The sequence below is a fragment of the Acanthochromis polyacanthus genome, chromosome 1 (assembly GCF_021347895.1).
Source record: "Acanthochromis polyacanthus isolate Apoly-LR-REF ecotype Palm Island chromosome 1, KAUST_Apoly_ChrSc, whole genome shotgun sequence".
In the NCBI taxonomy this organism is placed as follows: domain Eukaryota; kingdom Metazoa; phylum Chordata; class Actinopteri; family Pomacentridae; genus Acanthochromis; species Acanthochromis polyacanthus.
In genome coordinates this window covers 6,132,504-6,155,961 of record NC_067113.1, presented here as the reverse complement: position 1 = coordinate 6,155,961, position 23,458 = coordinate 6,132,504, and the positions used below count along the sequence as shown (strand labels likewise).

The window sequence follows — 23,458 nt, the reverse complement described above, 5'->3', positions numbered from 1 at the left end:
GGGCACTGACTCTTCTGTTTAGAATGCAATAAAAAGGAAATGATAACCTCCGAACTGTTGCACTGGACTAATGTGGGTCAGCATGCAAATGTGCTCTCTTTCTGAAAACCCCCTGAATAGAAAGCCAAGTTTCTCTGTTAGCTTGTGTTGATTTTTCTTTCTAGAAGTGGGTTGAACACATGTGAACTAGTCCTTTGTATATACATTTTAATTTCTGACATATCGTTCTCAGGAGTCTTACTTTAATTCTGTAATCTCATATTTGAGACAAGGCTGCTTTTATACAGTACAATCTGCATCTGTTTGAAAAAATGTAAACAAATATGATGGTAATTAAAAACTACCTCTTCACAAAAAAAATAAGCAGTTATTTAGGAAGTGCAGTAATTTGTTTGGCAGTCAGATAATAGGTTCAGTGTCAGTCTTATGACTGTGTGACAGAGCTGGAGTTAGGCTGTGATTAGCTCAGCTCAGAATAAAGACTGAAAGCACAAGCCCAGCTTTGTCCAAAGGTCACGTTCAAACTCGTTAACTAATATGTTGCATCTTGTATATTCTCATTCATCCATGCTCAGACAAAATAAAGCAATACTTTATTTTTATTTTATTTTGGCATGAGTTGCATGCTACAAATTAGTTTTTTTTGGGTAACGTTGTTTTAATTCGGTGCTTCTGCAGTGTCTTGGCAGCTGCATCGCGGGTCCCCGCATTTGTTGAAGTACAAGTACTAAAGTTGTATTTGTACTGCACACATTTAGTTAACTTTTGGATATCCAGCATTACATTGGTTATGAGTTCTTTTGTTCAGAAATAGAATAATTAGGTAGATGTTGATTACTTTGCTTGCTTGACAGTTTCTGCAATCAACATCTACCTAATTATTCTATGTCTGAACAAAAGAACTCACAACCAGTGTACTAATAAGAAGACATAATGAACGTTTTTGAGACATATCCAGCATTATGTTTATTTAGGTGCTAATCTGCTTACTAACCTTTTCTTTGTTTTATCAGTACTGAGGTATCCAGTCCTCTGTAGCTGTGGTCATCTTGCTGATTTCAGGCAAAAGTTAGTGCCACAGGACCACTACGTTTTATACCAGAGCTGCAAATAGGCCATGGCAATGACCTGACATTGTCAGGGCTCTCTCCTCACCCTCACCCACCTGGCATCCCAAAACCTCCTCCCTACCTGTCTCCCTCCTTTCTCTCCCTCCTTTTCTCTCCCCTCCTTCTTTCTTCCTCCTGCTCTCTCTCTCTCTTGTTTTTTCCCCAGCCGAGCTCTGTGTGGAGTACAGCCTCACAGCTGTCTCCACTTGGAACAATCAGCCGCCGCTAAGGACCCCGGACAGCTGAAGAGCATTCCACTAATCACCGCCACCACAATAAAGACCGGTTCACGTCATCCATTCTCTGCCAGACTGTTGCACTAGACAATTCAGTCAGTCACCTTCTTGCCGACTCTACTGTGTTTTTGTGAACGTTTCTAACGTCTATTCTCCTCTGCATGCCTAGGACCAGCTGTCCGGGTTCCTGTCCCCGCCGAGACCTGTCTGCTCCTTCTCCGAACCTCTCCGTCCCTACCGTTCTGGATCCCCTCCTTGGCTCTCCCCTCCTCGCCTCCTGGTACCCCTCGGACCCGCCGGACCTCCACGAACTCCACCACAGTGAACCTCCCAGAACCACCAGCCGCCAGGGATCCCCATAACACCTGCCGCCGCAACTCTGCTCCCTCCGAGCCTCCACCGGTCGCACGATCTCCCGGCTTTCCCCACCCTACGCAGCCCGGAACCCTCCCATCCGCCAACCGCTGCACTTCTGGACCCCCTCACCCTGACCATATCCACTCCCCCCTCCTACAATAAACCTGTTTTCCTCTATTCTGCCTCGGTGGAATTTGCTGGTTTTTGTAAGTGCAACTGAAAGAAACTTACACAGAACATGACATGGACCAATAAAAGTATAGTCCAAAACATGGTATCATACGATTTTTACACCTTAAGTGTAAAATACTATCTGCTTAGTGCTGTGGTAGGGGTTGGTCTGCACTGGTGGACACCCATTTCTTCTTTGTATTTTACTTTGTAGTTAACTGAAAAATGATGGTCTGTCTACAGTGTATAAACATGCTCTACTAAAATGATCCTCATTTCCTGTGTGGTGACAAATGACAGAGACCAGACAGAGCTTCAATCTGGGTACAGTTTTAAAGAAACTGTCTTCTTCTTTCTTTATGAAGAAGTTATATCTTATACACTCAGCAAGCATCTTGTTAGGAACACCAGTACACCTGCTTCTTCCTACATTTGTCCAATCATATGGCAGCTGTACATTGCATACACTTTATATCAAACATCAGAACGTGGAAAATGTGATCTCAGTGACTTTGACTGTGGCGTTGTTGCTAGTGTCACATGGGCTGGTTTGAGTGGTTTATAAAAGCTGGATGAATCCTGATTCAAAATAAAGTGTAAACTCTAATATTTTTGTTTGTGTGTCCTTTCTCTTAAAAAACAATGCAAATATGAAGGCATCCCACACCCCATAACCCCCCTACCTTCCACCCTCCACACCCACTGTTAACTTGAAATTCCAGAGCAATGTTACAGTGCCATTTACTGATGAAAATCCTCCTTTCATGCAGTGCAAACAGCCGATCTTCTGACATTTTCACTGTAATTGTCTGTAGGTAGTCCTAGACATTACTTGAGCAACAAACCCCTCTTGATGAGAGAGGTCAGAATGAATGGCTCAGCTGAGACTGGCTCAAGCTGGCAAAGACGATGATTGTCTATCTGTCTGCATGGAGTTTGCATGTTCTCCCTGTACGAGCATGGGATTTCTCCAGGTACTGTAGTTTCTTCCACAGTCCAAAAATATGTTGAGGTTAAATGATGTAGTCGGAACTGAATGTCGGTGTGAATGTGATTGTTTGTCTCTGTGTGTAGCTCTGTGATAGACTGGTGACCTACAGGTGTCCCCTGCCTTCATCCTAAGTTCAGCCTAGAATAGACTCCAGCCTGGATGACCCGAGGATTAGGCAGACAGCAAAGGTGAAGTTGTTTTTATTCTCTAACCTGTGAATTTCACCAAGGGTCTATCTTTTATCCAAAACAATACATTATCAATTCCATTTGAATATTGATTATATGTTGTATTATAATCTGAATCAGCAAGAAAGCACAACTAAAGGTTTTAAAGCGATAACCTTTCCTTGCTGAGAACAGGTTTACAAAACAGCAAGTAATAAATGGAAACAAACACTAAAGTCACTTTAAAATTGAACTGCAGTGTTTACCAGTGGCTTATTTTCCACGACTATGTGATGTGTGTGTGGGGGTGGGCGTGTGTGTGTGTGTGTTGTGTGTGTGTGTGTGTGGTGTGTGTGTGTGTGTGTGTGTGTGCAAGAAGAGTGTGTGAGAGAGAGAGAGAGAGAGAGAGAGGGAGAGAGAGAGGAGAGAGAGGAGAGCTGTGTGGGTGTGGAGAATGTTCCAAGGTCACAGAGGGGGAGGGGAGAGAGGTGGGCGGTCACTGGATCGACTCTATCCCACGTCGGAAATACCAACCAGGTGCAAGGCAGCTCCTTCCTCCTCTCCTCTCCTCTCTCCGGCTGCTGTCCGCTGAGAAATCCGCAGCGAACTGCAGCAATGTTCGTCCAGTGAGAGCTCGTGCTGTTCCGCTCTGAGCTGCCGGCTTGCATGGCTCTCGCTCGGCCGGCTGGACAATAGACAGCCCGCCTTCCCGCTGCAGCAGCACAGGCTTCTCTCCCTCCCTCCAGCCGTGGGAGCTTCCAGTGTTCCTGTCCGGGATTCCTGCAGCACCGTCCGCGGCTCCAGATGGCTGGACACGGGTGGGAAGACTGGTTCGAGCGGGAAGAATTTATTGGACAGATCAGCGACATCCGAGTGCAGAACCTGCAAGGTAGGAGCATCCCGTCCTTGAGCAGAGCCAAAGCTGCTGTTTAATACCACATGAAACAGTGGGAGCCTGGCCACGCAGGCACCACCATGCTGCACTCTGAGTTTAGAACCCGAGGGACTTGGAGAACCGCTTGGGATGTGGGAAACTTTTGATTGGCAGCTTTTGGTTTCGCTTTAGAGTGCAGAGCAGTCTCAAACTTTCCAGATCGAGCTGTCAGACAGGTCCTCTTCTGCTCCATACAGTGGGCAGCCCACTCAGGGCCCTGTGTGACCGTGGGAGCCCACTGAACGTGACACACTATGCTCTAAACTGCACTGCTGTGTGAGCAGATTGCTTTTATGGAGCACAGTGTATAAAGCAAAGTGTCTGTGGGGAGCACTGTGCAACTCTGCTATTTAAAAAACACACTGGTCTAAAGTTCATTTGGAAGAACTGCTTGTAAGCTTGCAAAGCTCTGCAAAAGACAATGTTTCATGGATTGGTTGACTAAAATTTTGCCAAAACTCTACAGTTAATTATCACAGCTATCCGACAGTGTCATTGTGATTTGGGACAGTTGGTCAGATAAAGCACATCGTTTTCTACATCAGGCAGTGTTTGACGGCTTCGTAGAACTGCAGTGTAGCTGTGTTTTCTGTGAGAAACCACAGGAGGACAGCAAGGAAGAACAGAGCGATTATCATAATATCACTGCATTTCAACTGTAAATGTTCGTTAAGCACTGGCAGACAAAACAGAAAGAGAAGTTGTTGATGATGGGTGGACTGCACAGCCAGGATGCCCCTGGAGGAACAGAGCTGTATGACTGTTTACTGAAGGGCTTTTCTGGTGGTATTTACTTCAGTCTCAAATGATATTCTTACAGTTCTGAGACTTTCTCTAAGTAGAGAGAAGGAGAGTAGGGAGTGATAATGTGGCCTCAGTCACAAGCATGAATATGTGAGTTAATCAGCCGGTTGTGAGTCAGTGATGGGCTCTTTACCCTCAACTCTGCTGGCTCTGTAGCTGCATTGCCCTCTGGGCTATGTTTTGTAACTGTGGGTGTGAAAATAGTTCTTTCTGCCTCCTCTCCAGTGGCAGACTGAAGCATGTAAGAGAATCCAAAGTTTCTGATTGATTTTAAGTGATTCACCTCAAAACTTTGTGTCACTGATGATGTTGAGGATGAGATCAATACAAACAATTACAGCCTTTAGATTCCACTGGTCACTGACAAGTTTCTGGGATATTGTAACGTTGACTACCTCTGGCCAATTATTCACTTGAATAAGAGCCAAATATAAATTATATGAACCCAGAAAAACAGGTAACAGTGCTCGAGCAGTGAGAGCTTTTTATTTTCTACCTGATTTTGAGCTTCTGACTGTGTATCACAGCCTTTTTCAAAGTTGACCAAGGTTCTGTACGTGTTATTTGTCCTATTTCAATGACTTTTATTTAACCAGTTTCATGTGTGGTACTGGAGGATGATTTTGTCTCCACTTACATTATGATAAATTATAATTATTTACAGATGTATTTAGTAATGCAGGCCTACAGACTTCAACTCTTTAGGTACATTCATGATAGTAATACTAGACAGTACTACTAGGTTTAATAACTAGCAGCATTGGCATCTGCAAATTTGCCTTTTGCTATTTATTAATTTTATTTTAAATCTTCATTGTGTATCATGTGAAACACCAGGAAGGAGTGAGAATTGTTATGTGAGAGTGAGAGAGGGACTGATTAGAGTTAAAAGTTAACAAAGACTCTTGTCATCATAAGAGGGTGGGATGTCATCGACCCGTGTCCGGTCTGGTAATGCCCTTTGGAGAAATGAAATCAGTTCCTTTTTCAACACAGTTAATATGGACACATGTCAATGTGTTGCATTTAATGGCAATTTAAATGGTGTTCCTCAAATTTTCATTAGAGATCAGTGTGACTACCAGTGGAAAAAGTTTTTATGGAGCTCTGGTAGACACAGAGCTTTCCATAGTATTCTTTCAAGCAGCCAAAGTGTAAGCTTTGATTAGTTCTGTTAGATGCTCCACACAGACATTAACTGGCCTGATGAATGAACAGGTGAGGGATTGACCCTTATTTACACTGTGCATTTTACAACAGAAGATGAATACAAGTTGATAATTCAGTAAAAAATTTGCAAGATTAACATCAGTGACGGTTTGTTAGTTTAGAGTTATTTTTGGCATTGCTTTTTTTCTTAAATAATGTCACCTAAAATTAAGGCGAGGTAAGACATGGGATTAAAAACATGTTCCCACATGAAATAACCTTGTTTATATTTCAGTAAATATGAATGGATTATGTTTCTAGTAAAAAAAAAACATTAGCCGTCATTGTGGCATCTGTTGATACAACTTCCCTTTTAGGTGTCTAGAAGTGAACAAACGAATGAATTAAGTCTAATGATGGTTTATAACCACAGTTCTTATCAGCCTGATCTAGTCATGGTTTTAAATGTGAATAGTTTTTTACAGACTGTGGGCTATGTCAAGCAAAAGCCCAATTCTCCTTTACAGTAATTCACCTCATATTTACTGTAACAGGGAGCCAAACTGATTACAATATGCAAGAATGAAGATGAGTGTATTTGATGGATTAGTGGCATAAGACGTTGCCAGAGGGCCAGATGTTTCTCCTTAGACCTACCCAGTTGGCGCCCACAGGATGGCTACTCCTTGTTAAAGTCCTAAATACTGTAGTTACCTGTAAATACATGGTTCAGGAACAGTTTAATTAAGTAATTCTTTTTCATGCACATTTAGATGTGCTTTGAAAGTTATTTAATTATGAACAAGTAGTTTGAGACAAGAGCTGCACAGTAACTTGGTGATTAGCACTTTCGCCTTGCAGCTAGAACAGCCCTGGTTCCCACGATCTTTCTGCGTGAAGTTTGTTCTGCTTGTGCATGCGTGGGTTTTCTCTGGGTTCACCAGCTTCTTCCTACAGTCCATAAATATGCTGAAGTTAACTCGTGATTCTAAATTGTCCGTAGGTGTGAATGTGAGTGTGATTGTTTGTTTCTATATGTAACCCTGTGACAGACTGATGATCTGTCCAGGGTGTCCCCTGCCTTCACCATAAGTCAGCTGAGATAGGCTCCAGCTCCTCGTGACCCTAATGAGAACTTAGCAGTGTATAGATAACGAATGATGCATCTTCTCCATTTTTCTGATTGCTGCATTGGAGTGGTTTGCTGAAGAGGAGATGAGCTCCAGCGCCTTTTCTGCATCTTTTCGGTCGAGAGCATCACCAGGCAGCTTCTTCAGATAGTCTTTGAGCAGCAGTTCATGGTATTGCGAGGAATCCTTTGGACCTGTTTCTGCATGTGATGCTGCAACGTCAGATTCACGCATACATCCTGCTTCTGTATATTCTGGACAACACTTTTGAACTGTGAAGATCGTTTGAGACATCACAGGTGGTATTCCAGTGTACCGTCTTTAATTGGTGTGATGTAATTACATATTGCTCCATGCCCTGCTGTTTGAGTTGGAGTGAACCTGTAAATCATGTGGGAATATTTAATACATTGTGAGTATTGTCAGTTTGCCAAACAGGGCTTTACAAAGATCAGAGGAGAGGGTAACAACAATTGCTCTTTAAAGTGGAAGTAATTGACTTATTGAGTGTGGTGAGAAAGAAAGCTTTGTTCAGTTCTAGCCCAAAATGGACACAAGCAAGTTATCTTCTGATGCATTGAAACCATTGTGTCCTATTACGGTATGTGTTGGCACAGGATACTGGAATACTAGTTTAACAGGATGCCAAAGAAGAAGTCTTGCTACTCTGTAATCTGATAAGACTCATAGCCACTAGTAGAAACCAAACTTAATTTGTAACGTGAAAGTATCAGTCATAGATTACAGTCTTGGCTGTAACCAACAGCTGTGGCAAAAACTGTGTGACTTTTTTTGACCAACCTGGCCAGAACTAAAACTGTAGATCAGACTGGAAACGAGGATGGAAACAAATTAAAATTACAAGTAGTGAGTATGTAGAGTCACAGTTTCTAGTATTGGTAACAACTGTGGCGTTTGAAAAACATATTGATCCCAGGTTTTTATGCTTTAAAAAATAAATAATCAAAGAAATTCCTTTAGTTTTTATGTTTTTTTTGTGGTTAATGGCATTGTAACTGTGCCATACTGCACATAAGTACATGTAGCCATGTTTGTGCTGGTTCCATAGAAATGAAGAAATGCAGTGAAAAATAAGCCCACAGTGAGGGAAATAAACTAATGACCAATTAGAAAGAAAGATGCCTAGAGACTGCTAGGATTTCTTCCGGTTTTAAACAGCCTGTGGCTCAAGTTGAGTGATGCTGAACATAAACAGTGTATTTGCTGAAAATTCAGGTGGTCTGTAGAGATGAAGAAAACTCGGAGTTGAGCCATTTGTCTTTTGCTTATGAAGTTATTTTCAGATGTTAGATAAAGAGTCTGTCATTTCTTCTTTAAAAGTTTCAGTGTTATTTCAAATACATCAACCTTATTTTGAAGATCCGTTTGATGCTTTTGTGCCGGGACTGCAGGTGATACAGGCTATTATCATTTAAATGAGTTTGAAACATGATAGGCACTGCATAAGGATGGATAAAGTGCTCCTCCCCCGCTGTGCCAAAGACAACAAACAGAAGTGGATTACAGCGAACCCTGTGTTTTATTGGCCCTGTTGAAGAACTGTTGCTCTGGAAACGCACAACTGTTAGTCGCAACACAGTGTTGGCTACAAAATCAGAGACAACACAACGGAGATTTCAAGAAAGTACCACGAAATGCTTCTAATAACAAATTATAGTTAGCACATTTTTTGTTATAGTTTATGTAACAGTTTAGGAGAAATGTTAGAGAGGTGGCTGTACAGTGGTTCGGTGGTTAGCTCTTTGTCCTTCCAGCTAGAAGATTCCCGGTTCATGTCCAGGTCTTCCTGGGATCTTTCTGCATGGAGTTTGCATGTTCTCCCTGTGCATGCATGGGTTTTCTCCAAGTACTCCGGCTTCCTCCCACAGTCCAAAAACATGCTGAGGTTAACTGGTGATTCTAAATTGTCTGTAGGTGTGAATGTGCTTGCTTGTCTGTATGTAGCTCTGTGATGGACTGCTGATCTGTCCTGGATGTCCCCTACCTTCACCCTAAGTCAGCTGGAACAGACTCCAGCCCCCCAACGACACTAATGAGGATTAAGCGGTATATAGATAATGGATGGATGGATGGATGTTAGAGGTGATAATTGTGGATTGCTCTGTCACACACTAGCCTGTGATGTGATTGGATGGACTGATAGGGAACATAGGATTTAGAAAGAAAAAGCAGAATGTGTCTGTGGAGTCTCAGTCATCCAGTCATGGAATTCCTAGAAGCTTCAGTAAAAAATCAACTGGACTTCTCCTTTAGGCTCTTGAAGACATTTTGTCCCTCATCCAAGAGGCTTCTTCATTCTAGATTACAGAATCAAATGGACAATGATCACAAACACACTAGTGAATGGCTCAAAAGTAGAGGCTTATGGAGCGACCTGGTAAATAAAAATGCTTTGAATTCTATTGAAATTTTGTCAAATAATTAACATATTGTACTTTCATACTTTGTTACTACATATTGTACTACTTGGTTATTGTATAACCTCTGCCGCTTGATTTTCAGGTGACAACCACATGTTCATGTGTAACTATTCTAGCTTGAAATCCTACAGTACAGTTTTTGGTCTTACCTTAAAGCCAGGAGAAACTAGAATGCATTGAACAGAGGTACCATAAGCTCGGGTGTCCAGTCCAGCAAATCCTGCTTTTTCCACTGGACTATGTGCACTAAGATATAGTTGGAGATTCTACGTACATCTTAGCTGTGACAGACTGGCGACCTGTCCAGGGTGTCCCCTGCCTTCGCCCAAGTCAGCTGGGATAGGCTCTCGCACCCCCTGCGACCCTAATGAGGATAAAGCGGTGTATAGAGAATGGATGGATGGATGGATCTTAGCTGTATGTTTCTTTTTGCCAATAAACTGAGCTTTTCCTATGAACTTCGACTTCTCATAGCATTTTAAAATGCAGGAGTTTTCTGCTTTTGTCCTTTTTCTGTCCAGTGCTTAGGGATGCGCCAGACTGATTGTGGCTTTACTTTGCATGAAAGCTGGGAGAGCAGCTCGTACTTTGAAACAATGGCTTGAAAGCTGTTACATAACACATGATGAGACGAGGAGAGAGGGAGAGCAGCTCTGTGTGCATTACAGTGTACGAGTCCCTGAGCTGAACATTCCCACATCACACATCCCACACAGCTCACTCGCGCTCTCTCTCTTAGCATTACTGCTGTGAACTCAACCGCCATTGCAGTACTTCTACTTCTATAGCATCGGTATCATGGTTGTAAACTGGGCTTAGACACTGAATCCCTGCATCACAGAAGCTATGCCACCAATTCAGTTCAGTTTTATTTATATTGTGCCGATTCACAGCGCATATCTTACAGCGCTTAGCATACTGAGGTACAGACCTTACAAATTACAAACAGAGAACAGAAAAAAGCCAACAATTCAAAGCTGCCTTTGTATTCCCTATGAGCAACGGTGGGAAGGAACGAAAAACCCCTACAATAGGAAATTTTTAAGCTTTATCTTAAAAGTAGAGAGGGCATCTGTCTCACAAACACAAACTGGGAGATGATTCCACAACAGAGGAGCTGATAACTAAAGGTTCTGGGTCCCTTTCTGCTTCTGGAAACTCTGGGAACCACAAGTAAACCTGCAGTCTGAGAGTGATAATATGGTACAAAAAGGTCTGTAAGATACAATGGAGCTTGGTAATTAAGAGTTTTCTGTTTTAGAAGTAGGATTTTAAATTCTGTCCCGGATTTTACAAGGAGCTGAAGAAGAGAAGCTGATCTAGATGAAATAGGATTTCTGTTACTGGTTCCTCTCAGAACTGTGACTGTAGCACTTTGTATCAGCTGGAGGTTTTTAAGAGAATTATTGGGACATCCCGATAATATGGAATTACAGTAGTCTATCCTAGAAATTACAAATGTATGGACTAGTTTTTCAGCATCTCGCTGAGACAGAATGGTCCTGATTTGGACAATATTACGCAGGTAAAAGAAAGCCATCCTAGGGACTTGCTTTATGTGCGAGTTAAAGGACGTCTCCTGATCAAAACCACCTCCAAGCTTCCTCACAGTAGAACTGGAAATCAAGGCAGGGACTGTCTGTGTAGATAGTATATTTCTGAGATTCAAAATATAAACACTATGAAAATTACTGATCATCCAGGACATAAACGCTTACCACTTATTACTGAGAAATTGTAAAAATAGTTTTGGTTATGGCATTTTTTTGGTAAAAATTTAACTTCATTGTATCTGATCAGGCTGCACAGTGGCTTGATGGTTAGCACTTTGCCTTGCAGCTTGAAGATCCTTGGTTGTTCACCTTCCCAGGATCTTTCTGCATGCGTGGGTTTTCTCTGGGTTCTCCGGCTTCCTCCCACAGTCCAAAAACATGCTCAGCAAATTCTCTGCAGGTGGTAATGTGAGTGGGATTGCTTGTCTCTTTGTGGGCCCTATGATAGACTGGAGACCTGTCCAGGGTATCCCCTTCCTTCGCCCTAAGTCAGATGGGATAGACTCCAGCCCTCTGCAATGCTAATGAGGATTAGGCAGTATATAGATAATGGATGGATGTGTTTAGTCAAATCAGCTGATTTTGTGAAATAACCTGTATTGTAGAGTGAAGATGTAAAGGTGTGTGTATCTTCTGGTACCCAACGTTCACTTCAGTATGAGATCTCTGTTTGGCATACACTGAAGGCTAAACAATGACTGACCGAATTCTGTTTCTGTTGACAGTTTTAGCAATTCACCAGTTGTCTTTCAGCATTGCCGTGCTATCAGGTTCAAGCTTGATTTATAGTTCTGCAATGAGTCTGTGCCGTAGACTGATGTGCATCTTCTCAGAAATGTAAATACATGGTGCAGTGACCCAGACCGTGACAACACACTCATGTATATTAAAGAACTAGATATCAGTTACAAGATGGCACGTGATTCTTTTGACTGAAAGTTGCTCAGTGGTGCACGTTTAGAAAGTTTTCCAAGCTTTCTCCATGAGCTATCTGGATTTTCTGCATCCTTCTGCAATTTTGGACTAACAAAGCATGCCCATTAGCATGACTCCCATCTACCAAGCCAGCTGAATTTTTGCTGGGTGCCCTCTCTCATTAAAGAGATGAAATGCAATAATCACATAGCATTCCTGCACTTTGCAAAGGGTATTGGACTCGGTGGATCAAACTTTGATAATATAAGAAGTCATTTTGTTGGCTATTTGCTGTTTTAAAGCTGATCTTTCCAATGATTTTGTATGGGGCAAAGTCTTTGAGGGTCTATGTGCATGTCGTGTAATGAATGTGGAAGTTGTGATGCAATTTGGCTCACTATACCAAATTTACCACATAGATCATTGCTGCTCCTGAAAGGCTGAAAACGGCAGCGTTACTTTGCACTGCTAGAGTAAATGGTTAGTTTACGTTTCTTATGAATATGTTGCACTTGTCTTAATAGCCTGTTTTATTTGATTTATTATATACAGGTCAGCAATAGGGGTGGGGAATCTGATGATCTTTTATGTCTTATTAATTTGACATATGAATTGATATATTGTACCACAAACATTGCTACATGTAGGTATTTTATTTTGGAAGTTTAGTTGCTGCTAACCAGCAGACCTCAGCCCGTCCTGTTCCCTGTTCTCCACCTGCCAGCTGGCCAGGTTGCTGTCCATTTAGCTGCCTCTCCACTGAGTCTCTTGTCTGTGGACACACGTTGCTCTGTTATCTGAAAGGTGTGTGCAGCCACCATCTGTTCTTGCCTGTGCCCAGACCTGTGCAGCAGAGAAGTCAGACCTACATGCCTTCTGAGAAGCAGAAATGTGTGCTAAGGATTTGGCATAGACCACGATACTGATCAGCAAACTACAGAGTTGAGAGGAGCTAAACAAAGAGGCCTTTCCTACAGTACTCTATTGACTCTCCACTGTGTGAAATCTGCAAACAGCATGACAGTACAGACACAGAGACGGAAACAGCCTCCACTGCTCACATTGAAGGGACTGGCATTCTTGAGCTTCCACCCAGTCCCCCTACATGCAGGAGCACGGTGGATGATAGAGTGACTCAGTGTCCACAAACTGCTGTCAGTATTCTGGAGTTCAGCAAAGACAACATCGGTCTGTTCCCTTTAGTTGATTCCCTCATTTTTTGCATTTCCTTCATGTTGAACTTTGCTATGCACCTGTAATATTTTATAACTCCATCCTGCAACTTGCAATACCATGACGTCCACAAAAGTCTGTCTAGGGACATCCAGATATGGAAACACATGCCACAGTACTTAAAACTGTCTTTAGGGTTGTTGCTGCAGTAGGCGTTCTTGAGATTACATTTACGACACACGCACACACACGCACCACACACTAACACACACTTGCTAGATGAGTTGCCACAGAGTCATAGTTTGTAAGCTGTGGTTAAATGATTTGTTGCGTAGCTGATTTATTATCAAGCAATCTTGTGTTTGCCATGTTGGTCTGAAAAACAAGTAAAGGACAATAGAACATTATAATCTTCTGTCACTACTGACCAGAGACTTCATTCTACACCTGCAGATGTGGACATAACCGCCAGAGCTTTAGTGTGTCAGTCCAGACAGGATATCAACAGGAAAGTGACAAAAACAAAGACTGCATTATTGGTATTCGGTGACCTCCTCCATTAAAAAGCACCGCTGGAAACTCCAGTCTGTTACACTGTTGTCATGTGACACATCTTTAAAAAAAGCTGTTTCCTTAAGCATGTAATGAATTACTATATTGCTTAAGCCGATTAATGGAACTAATACTGCTCCATGTTAGGAAAAAGTGTGTTTCACCTGTGAGTGGAATAACTGCCAAAATTTAAATCCCCTTCATGTATTAGTAATGTGAATACAGTAATGTGACAGGGTAACAATAAAATTGGCTAAAAGATAATGTTTCTTTACTAAAATTACAATTTGGCAACATGCTGATAACCCACCGATGTACAAAATATAGTAAAGCATCAGCTCCTGCCACGATGCACCTATAACTTAAAGTCAGTGGGAGCTGCACTGAAGCAATATTTAATCAGGATTACATTTAGCAATTTGAAAAGAATGAATCACATTTGTGAAATAATAACAATAAATAATAGTAATAATAACTAATTTTTGCAGCATCTTTCAAATTTGGAGTTACAAAGTGCTTTACAAAATGTTACAATACACAAAACATTGCTTGGGGTCGTCATCTTGCTGTAAGTTGAATCTTCTCCCAAGTCGTAGTTCTCTTCCAGACTGAGTCAGATTGTCCTCGAGGATTTGCGACATTTTTCAACATTCATGTTTGCCTCCACCTTTACAAGCCTTCCAGTACCTGCTGCTGAGAAGCATCCCCACATCATGATGCTGCCACCACCATGCTACACGGTGGAGATGGTGTGTTTGCTGTGATGTACAGTGTTTGGTGTTCGCTAAACATAGCATAGTCTGATGGTCAAATAGCTACATTTTTGTCTCGTCAGACCAAAGAACCTTCTTCCAATTGACCTTGGAGTCTCCCACGTGCCTTTGGGTAAATTCCAGGTGAGATTTCATCTGAGCTTTTCTTCAGCAGTTACTTTTTTTGTTTTGTGTACAGTCTCTCCCATCTGAGTCACTGAAGCTTTTAACTCCTTCATAGTGGTCGTAGGTGTTTTGGTGTCTTCCATCACCAGTCTTCTTCTTGCCCGATCTTTCAGTTTGTGTGGACGGCCAGCTCTAGGCAATTTAAACAGGTTCCATGCTCTTTTCATTTCTTAATGACAGATTTAACTGAACTCTGTGGGATGTCCATTAAATTGGAAATCTTTCTGTCACCATCTCCTGACTTATACTTGTTTAATGATCTTTTCTTTTGTCTTCATGTTATGAGGAATACTGAAGAACCAGAGACTGGACCTTCCAGATACAGGGGTTTTTATACTACCATCACTTGACACACATCAGCTTCACTCAGAAGAGCTACATTTCACTAATTGTGGCACTGCTTGCATCAACTAGCTGGACCTCTGTTGAATTAGGTCAGTCCCTTTAAAGGGGTGAATATTTCTGCAATCATTTACTTCATCCATCTTTGTGTTTTTCCTGTTCTGCCCATCCATCCATTATCTATACACCGCGTAATCCTCATTAGGGTTTCGGGGGGGCGAGAGTCTATCCCAGCTGACTTGGGGTGAAGGCAGGGGACACCTTGTACAGGTCACTACCTTATATATTTTGAATCAATTGACATGATTTTGTAAAAATCTGTTTTCACTTTGATATTAAAGAGTTTTTTTCTGCAAATTCTTGTCAAAAAAAGGCAAATTTTATTGACCATGATTTCCTGTATAAAAGCAACAAAAGGGTGAAGCGTCGAATTGGTGTGAATGCTTTTTATAGGCATTGTGGATACTGTCCCCCTCCAACTGTCTGATTAACTGTATAAAATGTTTTACTCTGTAAATGTTCTGGGTTGGTTTACTTTCACAGACTCACGTTCTGTGTTGGTGAGCCCACCGTATACCGGAATACTAATAACCACCCCATTACAGCAAACTTTGCATGAGCACTTTGGATAAATTTCACCAACATTGTGATGTTGGCATTAGCATTTACGTTCAGAACACATTGTGTGTTCAGTAAAGAATGCATGATGAATGGTCTTACTCTCTGTGTAAGGAAATATACACTTTATTTTTCATATATTGTGCTTTTTATTTACATTTTGCATACTGAGTGCTGAACACCATACTGGAATATAATAATGTACATAGGCCGCTAACATTCAATCCAGTCCAACTTTATTTCTAAAGCACTTTAAAAACAACACCAAAGTGCTGTACATGTTAAAACAAAACAAAATAAAATAAATGAAAATACAAATAAAATGGTGCGAGTATAAAAATAAGACATAAGACACAGGTTGTACAGTAAAAGTCAGCTCTAAGCTGAGCCGTAGGACAAGTTAAAAAAAAAAATTTTAAAAGTAGGGAGAGAATCAGCCAGTCTGACATGTAGTGGGAGCTCATTCCACAGGTTAAGAGCAGCCACAGAAAAAGCACAATCACCTCTCAGTGTCTTTTTGGTCTTTGGTACCACCAGTAAAGCTTGATCTGTAGACCTCAGTGAACGAGACGGGTTGTAGGGAACCAGCAGACCACACAGGTACAGGGGGGCCAAACCATGAAGGCATTTAAAAACAAACAAAAGAAGTTTAAAATCAATATGGAGGTGCAGGGGGAGCCAGTGGAGGCATTGGAGGATGCCTCCTTTCGTGATCGTGTTAAAAGGCCAGCAGCAGCGTTCTGAACCAGCTGTAGTCTCGACAGTAAGGTTTTGCTGAGTCCTGAGTAAAGTGCGTTGCAATAATCTAAATGAGTGGTAATTAAAGCGTAATTCAGACTTGTCATCTTTGTCTCTTTAACAGCTAGTATATGTAATGTTAGGTAGATGTCTGCTATTAGTAGTTAAGGATGACTTATGTATGTGAATCAAGTTTATGTGTGCGTTTTCAAAGGTTTGATGAAACCAGCAGATTCCAAGGTAACAAAAGCATTTAGTCTGCATAATATGTTGTATATTATAGTATATGGTTAGTATAATATACAATAAAGACTATGTCCTTCTCTTCAAGCAAGTGACAAACTGAAATGGAAGAATGACATAAGCTCAGTCTCAGTGTGCATAGTGTAGGTGTGTTGAAGTGTGGGCTGACGGGCCACATGATGAACAAGCTGAAGATGAATAAGCACCTGGTTTCTGTGGAGGAGGTGATAAAAGATCGGTGGTGTCATCCCACAATGAGGCAAAGAGGCCTCAGAGGAGACGATGCTGTAGAGATTCTGGTGACAGTATCCTTATTCTCTTTTCTTCGCTTCTAAGAAACATGAGCTGACAACTCTTTTTACATTAACTGAAAACACTGACAGCTCAAATATTATGAGCATAAATGAATGATGCAATCATGAGCAGAATCTGTAAGGATTCACTAAAACTATTGTATTGATGAAAAATACAAAAAAAAAAAAACAGAGGCTTTTCTTTCAGCTCCCTACAAGTAGAGCAGAAATGCAAAACAGCGAGCAAATCTGCCAAGTTACATAAATGTGACAAACGATTCCAAGCTTCTACATGGTTTTATCTAACACAGTGACTGTATTTGATTTATGTCTTGATGGGCACTTTCATTCAGAGGACTAGGGAGCTATATAACAAACATACTCACACTGTACACATAAATTATCTGTCAGAGTTGTGCAGAGCTGGATAGTAAGCAAGCTCTATTAGCAAACATACAATTTCTTATAACAACAACAAACATATTTGGGATTTTATGCAAGCTGTCCTTTCTATTATTGTCACAAACAGGATCAGAGACTAGGAACCACCCTAGGGGAATCCAACACCTATTAGAAACCAAGAATGCAAACACTTTGGCTTTACAAGGATTGATTAGCTTCTAAAAGTGGCCTGGTACCATGTACTCCCACAATAAACCCACAGAGTTCCCCAGGAAACATGACCATAGGCTTTCTGCCAGTTCACAGAACCCATGTGGACCGGATAGTCTAACAGATGTGACCCCCTCGACAACTACTCCTCTTGAATTCAAGTTTTAGCAGTCGGTTGGAGCCTCTGTTCTCCCACCCTGAAATAAACTTTACTGGGGATCCTGAGCAATTTGATACCTGACTAATTGGCACACTCACTCTGACTATCCTTTTTTTGAAAATGGGAACCACCACACCTATCGTCCACTCCACAGCCATTGTGCCTGACCCCCATGTGACACTGAAGACGTGTCAGCCATGAGATTCTGCAGTGTCCAGAGCCTTCAGCATGTCAGTGCTAATCTTGCCCACCCCTGGCGGCTTGAGCTTCATAACTACCTCAGTGGCTTCTGCCAAGGACATGAACGATGTGTCCCCTAAATCTTCAGACTCTCCTCAAAGCGCTCTTTTTGCTGTACACCAATAACCCCAGTCTGGATCAGAATTGTCAAACTTTAACTTTAGTTGCTTCAGATCTGTGAAAATATGTCCATATGAAGCTTGATACAGAGCCTTAGAGGCTTCACGGGACATCTCCAATCATGTTTGTAGACTCTCAATGCTGATAATAGGTTTTTCCAAAACACTATAAACAGTGATACATAGAAGTGCTATAATGGCAAAAATAATAATGTACCGTTAGGTCAAAGCAAGAATACAAACCACTTGAAATGGATTAAAAGGAGAAAAAAATACAAGATGAAAATGATAAAATCAATTAAAATAAAAATGTAATGTCTAGAAGCAATGTTTAATCAAAAGCCATGCTGAGAAGGGAGGTTTTAAGTTTACAGTTAAAGATTTCTCAGGTCCTCAGGCAAACTGTTTCAGCAGCTCAGATCATAAAAGCTGAATACTGCCAAGCCAAAGATTTTAATCCTGCACTTTGAAACTTCTAACAGCCTCGTGCCAGAGGACCTGAGAGGTTGTGCTGGTTCATATGCTAAAAGCATGTGGGACACATCTGTGGGAGCAAGACATAAAATGCTTTAAAAACAAGTAAAGGCACTGTTAAATTCATCCAACCACTGATAGGCAAGCAGTGTAAGGACTTTAAAACCTGTGAAATGTGTTCTCACTTTGGGTCCCAGTAAGCAGTGGGCTCCACAGTTCTGAATTAGTTGTAGCTTTATAGCATTTTTGGGTAGACATGAGAGCAGACCTTACAGTAGCCAAACCTGGTGTAAAACTGTGTCCAACATAAGTTTAACTTTGTCCTGGTTTGTCCACCAAGTAATTACAATCACTGCATTGTAAAGCCTCGGGAACAAAGTCTGGAAAATGCTCGTTTTTTAAAAAAAAGCCATGCTCAATTCCTCCTCTAAAAATACCTCAGCTCTTTTTAAAAGGTCAGTGATTATATTGTCAGATGAACTTCCAGCAGTGGGTGATGTAAGCTTGGGTGAGCTCATTCTTTGCTTGCAGTCTGTGATTGGTCTAGAACACTGGTTTTTATGAGTTGCAGGTGGTTGCACTGAGCTTGAGACATGCCCCTGTATGAACACTCACACACTGAAGCAGAGCTGGCTACAAAGGGTTAACAGCAGTGATGATGTGCCTCACCAAGCAATGTTTCTAAGAGCCGATGCTCTCAGGTTGACCTGCAGCCCCCAGGGTGTTCACTAGGCAGGTATAAGTGCTACAGAAAAACACCCACCCACCAGGGATTGTTTTTCAATATTCCACTGATTCAACCTGAGCTGTTATGGCTCTTTCTCCTGGTATTTCACTTTGTTTTCTCCTCGGAGTCAGAAGTGGTTTTGTGCAGAAAATGTTCATTTTCTCTTTAAACACCTGGAAAATTTGTTTATTTTTTTGCCATATCCATCCTCCCTTTTGAACTCGTGTTGGGTCATGAAGCTGAATTATCCCTGTCTGTTGTGTAAGCTTATCAGTTGAATCTTACTTGAGTTTCCCTTTAGGAAGCTCTGGTTTGCACAGTCTGCTGGAATGTGGAAGATGTTTGATGACATTAGCTAGTGTGAACTGTGCTGAGCTCTCAGTTCAGTTAAACATTACACACAGCAGCTTTCTCAAAGGCACTCATTCTGATTTAATCTCAGGGATGAAAAATCCATGATCACTTTGTCTTTTCGTGACTGAAATCATCTTTGTTGCGTACTCTTTTGAGGATACAAACACGCTTCAAGTTTAGTTTATTTACTGTTAACTAGAAACTCATAAATGTCAAGTTGATTTGAGGAATTTTCACTTGAGCTAAGAAATCAGAATTTTGGCAAAGACTGATGGGTACATAGAGATAACCCACCTTAGATGACTCGGTTGTGAGCAAAAGTTTCCATACACTCGCAAAGACCACGCATATAATGGCAGTCTAGAGTTTCTAATGACTCCTATAACTCTGAATTTGTATGATGGAATTATTGAAAGAAATGCATCTTTTTCACAATAAAAAAATGATGCATTGTGGTTCTTTCATACATTTATTACAGTTCTGGAATATAACAAAATCTGCTTGGTTAAAAATATACATATAGCAATGCTAATATTTGGTAAAATGCCATTTTTACCTCAACTAGGCACTTTTAGAGGCCATCTACAATCATCTGGTTGTATCTTTAACCACTCCTCTTGAATTAGGTCAAATAAATTTGTTGACTTTCTGATGGAGATGAGTGTCTTCATCACAGTCCACAGGTTCTTGATGGGGTTCAAGTCAGGACCCATGGGAGGCTGGTCTAAAACCTTCATTCTTGCCTGATCTATAACTTTTAATGTGTGTTTGGGGTCATTGTCTTTTTGAAACACCCAACTGTGTTCAAGACCCAACTTTCTGGCTGTGTCTACTTGACTGTGGACTGCGACATCTGTGTTTCAGCAGCTTATAATTCTTTGCAATCTGTTATTTGATTATTCTTTGTTGATTCTTGACCATCCTGACCAACCGTCTCTCAGCAACAGGTGACAGTTGGTGTTTTCTTCCTGATTGTGGCAGTGACACAAATGTACCATGCAGTTTATGATTCGTAACAATTGCTTGCACACATGATTTTTTTCTGTAGCTACTTTGAAATGTCTCCAAGTGGCTTTCTTAACTTGATTAAGTCAATGATTTGCTTTTTACAATCTATGCTGAGCTCCTTAAACTGTCCCACTGTCATGTTTGTAGGTGAGTCTTATGAGCATATTAAATGAGTCCTATTTAAATTGGCTCAGAGGAGTCAGCAGCTGGAGTCATTCATAATCACACATGTGAAGTTGGAGGCCATGGTACAAAAAAAAGATTAACTCAACTTTCTATATAATCACAACTGATAATTCAGGATTCTCTATGTATTTGTTTTTGAACGTACAGATTTTTCCATATTTCAAGATCTATAATAAGTCCATTAAAAAAGCTAAATACATGACCTTTTTGTGACAGAAGCATGGATGGCATTGATTCCATCTTAGAAAATTCTGAGGTATAGCTGTCAGTGGGAACTTAAGACTGCCATTAAATACCAATGCCATTCAAGTGTTGTTATTTGGGCAATTACATTATAAAGTACAACTTTGTACAAAATGCATGCAGAAATCCTCGATAAAGGAATAAATTTATTCCTTTATCCAATCCTATTCACCAATGACAGCAGACTTGTCATACAAGGTGCTGAAACACCTTCAGGTTCAGTGTTTTGCCCAAGGATATTTCGGCATGTGGAGGGAAGGAGATCGAACCGCCAATGTTGTGATCAATGGACAACACTCTCCACCGCCTGAGCCCAGCTGCCCCTTTATAACTCTTAGAAGTCATGTTATTATCAACACAGTAATAAATGCAAACAAATAACTCACAACAGCCTTTATGTGCACCCTCACATCAAGTGAAGAAGTCCTCAGAGCAGGCTGCCAGGAGTATGTTGCTTCGGTGGAAGTTGAGTGGGACACAGGGTTGTGAATGTTTTAACCCACAAAACCCAACTTACAAGGGCAATTACTGGTCCCTCTTTTTGCTGTTGCTAAAGTGTTTATCTTCGGTATGTATCGCTGTCATTTTATTGAAAGTCCTAGTCATTATTGTGGAAACCTCTTTATAAATGCACACAGAATGTCAACACACAATTTAGAAAGAAATCATGACGAGGCCGAAATGTGTTTCTACGGCAGAACTAAAGCATTGTAAATACTAGTATAGATTTTCAGTCCACTCACGCTAAGAGCGTGCTGTTAATCATTCTATTATTGTCTAATCAAGCATACTCTTACAGGTTGCTGAGCTGTCATTGCTGCTACATAAGCTTTTAACCAATATTAAACCCTTAGCTTATTTGTGCAAAGCAAATTTGTCCTTTATTGTCCTCTGAGCAATGGAAAGGAAATGTGTGCAAAGAAGTTTACTTTACAGATTTTGAACTACTTTAGGTTGTAGTCATCCTCATAAAATTGTTCAATGTTTGAGTATTTGAAAAGGATTTATGGGGTTGACGATAATAGACCGTCTATCTCTTAAAGTGCTTTGAAAATGTTCATTGTAACACAAGGCACATTAATTTAAGCAATAACATAGCGATAGACAATATTTGGTCCAAGGGTTATGACACAAGGACTTTCCTCCGGCCGTTGACCACTGATTACGCAAACACACTGACTAGACTGTATTGAGAGATGTTTCTGTTGTGCTGTAATCACAAAGAGGTGTTTCAGAGAAAGAACAATTGCGATTACTCTGATATTTCAAGAAGACATAACTGATGTGCACTTGTTAAGTCAATGATGGATATGTTGCAGCACAGATAAATCATTGTTTTAGTCATGCAGTATTAATGTCACATTGTCAGTTCACATTGCCTTATGGTGTTTGTGTAATTAAGGCTTATTTTTGTTGTTGTAGAAATGAAACAAAACATGACATCCACCAAGTCAGAACATAAGCTACGAGATGCTTAGACATGTTGAGAAGCACAAGAATTACAAAAAGTACAACATAAAGATATAATAATAAAGCATGTGTCACAGAGACAATATACAAGGTATGAGTATACATATGGTCCCTAATAAGGAAATGTAGAAAGTCAGTATCTTTCCAAAAACACTTTAGAAGCTGTACCTGCTCATTACCTAAGTTTGTAATTTAAGCACAAAAGTAACACACCAGGTGAACTGTTTGCATACAAAGAGTAAATGTGACTTGACCTTTATACATCATTTAGTTGTATGTTTATGGAGTGTTCTCCTCTTGTTCCTTTACTTATTAACTCTACCCAAGAGATAAGTTTCTGTTAGTGGATGGTGATAGGTCCATATCTTATCTTGCAGTTTTCCTTCAGCTTAAATCACCCGCAGACATGAACTGCTAAAATACTTTTCAAAATGGCTTTATGTTTAAAGACAACTTTTTGCATATTGACATGATATAAGTCATGTGCCATCTTCAGTGACAATACAAAAATGATCTGAGGCTATGTCTTCATATGAGACTGTAGTCGTTTAACCCTCCTTTTGTCCTCATTTACAGGCACCAAATATATTGTCTCCTTGTCTGACAAAAATCCAAAACTTCAGCAAAAAATCCCCCAAATTTCTGAAAATTTGCAAAATTTTCAGGAAGAAAATTCCAATAATTCTTTAAAAATTTTCCTTAAAAGTTTTATTTTAAAAAATCCCCAAATTTGGCAAGAAAATTCTTGTAAATATTTTCAAAAAATGACTAAAAATCTTCCAAAAAAATCCTAAAAATATCTAAAGTGATTACATATATATATCGGTAAAACTTCTAATATCAAAATCCAGCGAAAAATGGCATCTTCACGCCTTACGCAACAGGAAGTGGTACATCCAGGCAACCTGTGCCACCACTGGAGACGGACTCTGTGAAGGATTAGACTGGTTGTCTAGTCAGCTCCAGAAGCAATAATGATCACAGAATTTCTTGCAGCCAATCTACTCCAGC

At 40.7% G+C, this 23,458-nt stretch overlaps 1 protein-coding gene across 5 annotated transcripts in view; it reads left to right on the top strand.

Moving 5' to 3' along the window:
- The window catches only part of LOC110968853 (calmin-like), a 72,562-nt gene that overhangs the window by 14,946 nt on the left and 34,158 nt on the right, over nt 1-23,458 (top strand). For 2 of the 5 annotated variants that reach the window (XM_022218858.2, XM_051942397.1), the window contains exon 1: nt 3,763-3,920. The exons of 2 other annotated variants lie outside the window; for them this stretch is intronic. In XM_022218858.2, coding sequence (XP_022074550.2) covers nt 3,836-3,920 — 85 coding nt within the window. In that variant the 5' untranslated portion in view covers nt 3,763-3,835. Of the gene's footprint in view, nt 1-3,762; nt 3,921-23,458 lie in introns of those variants that run through there. One more of the 5 variants, XM_022218859.2, reaches the window with a different exon arrangement.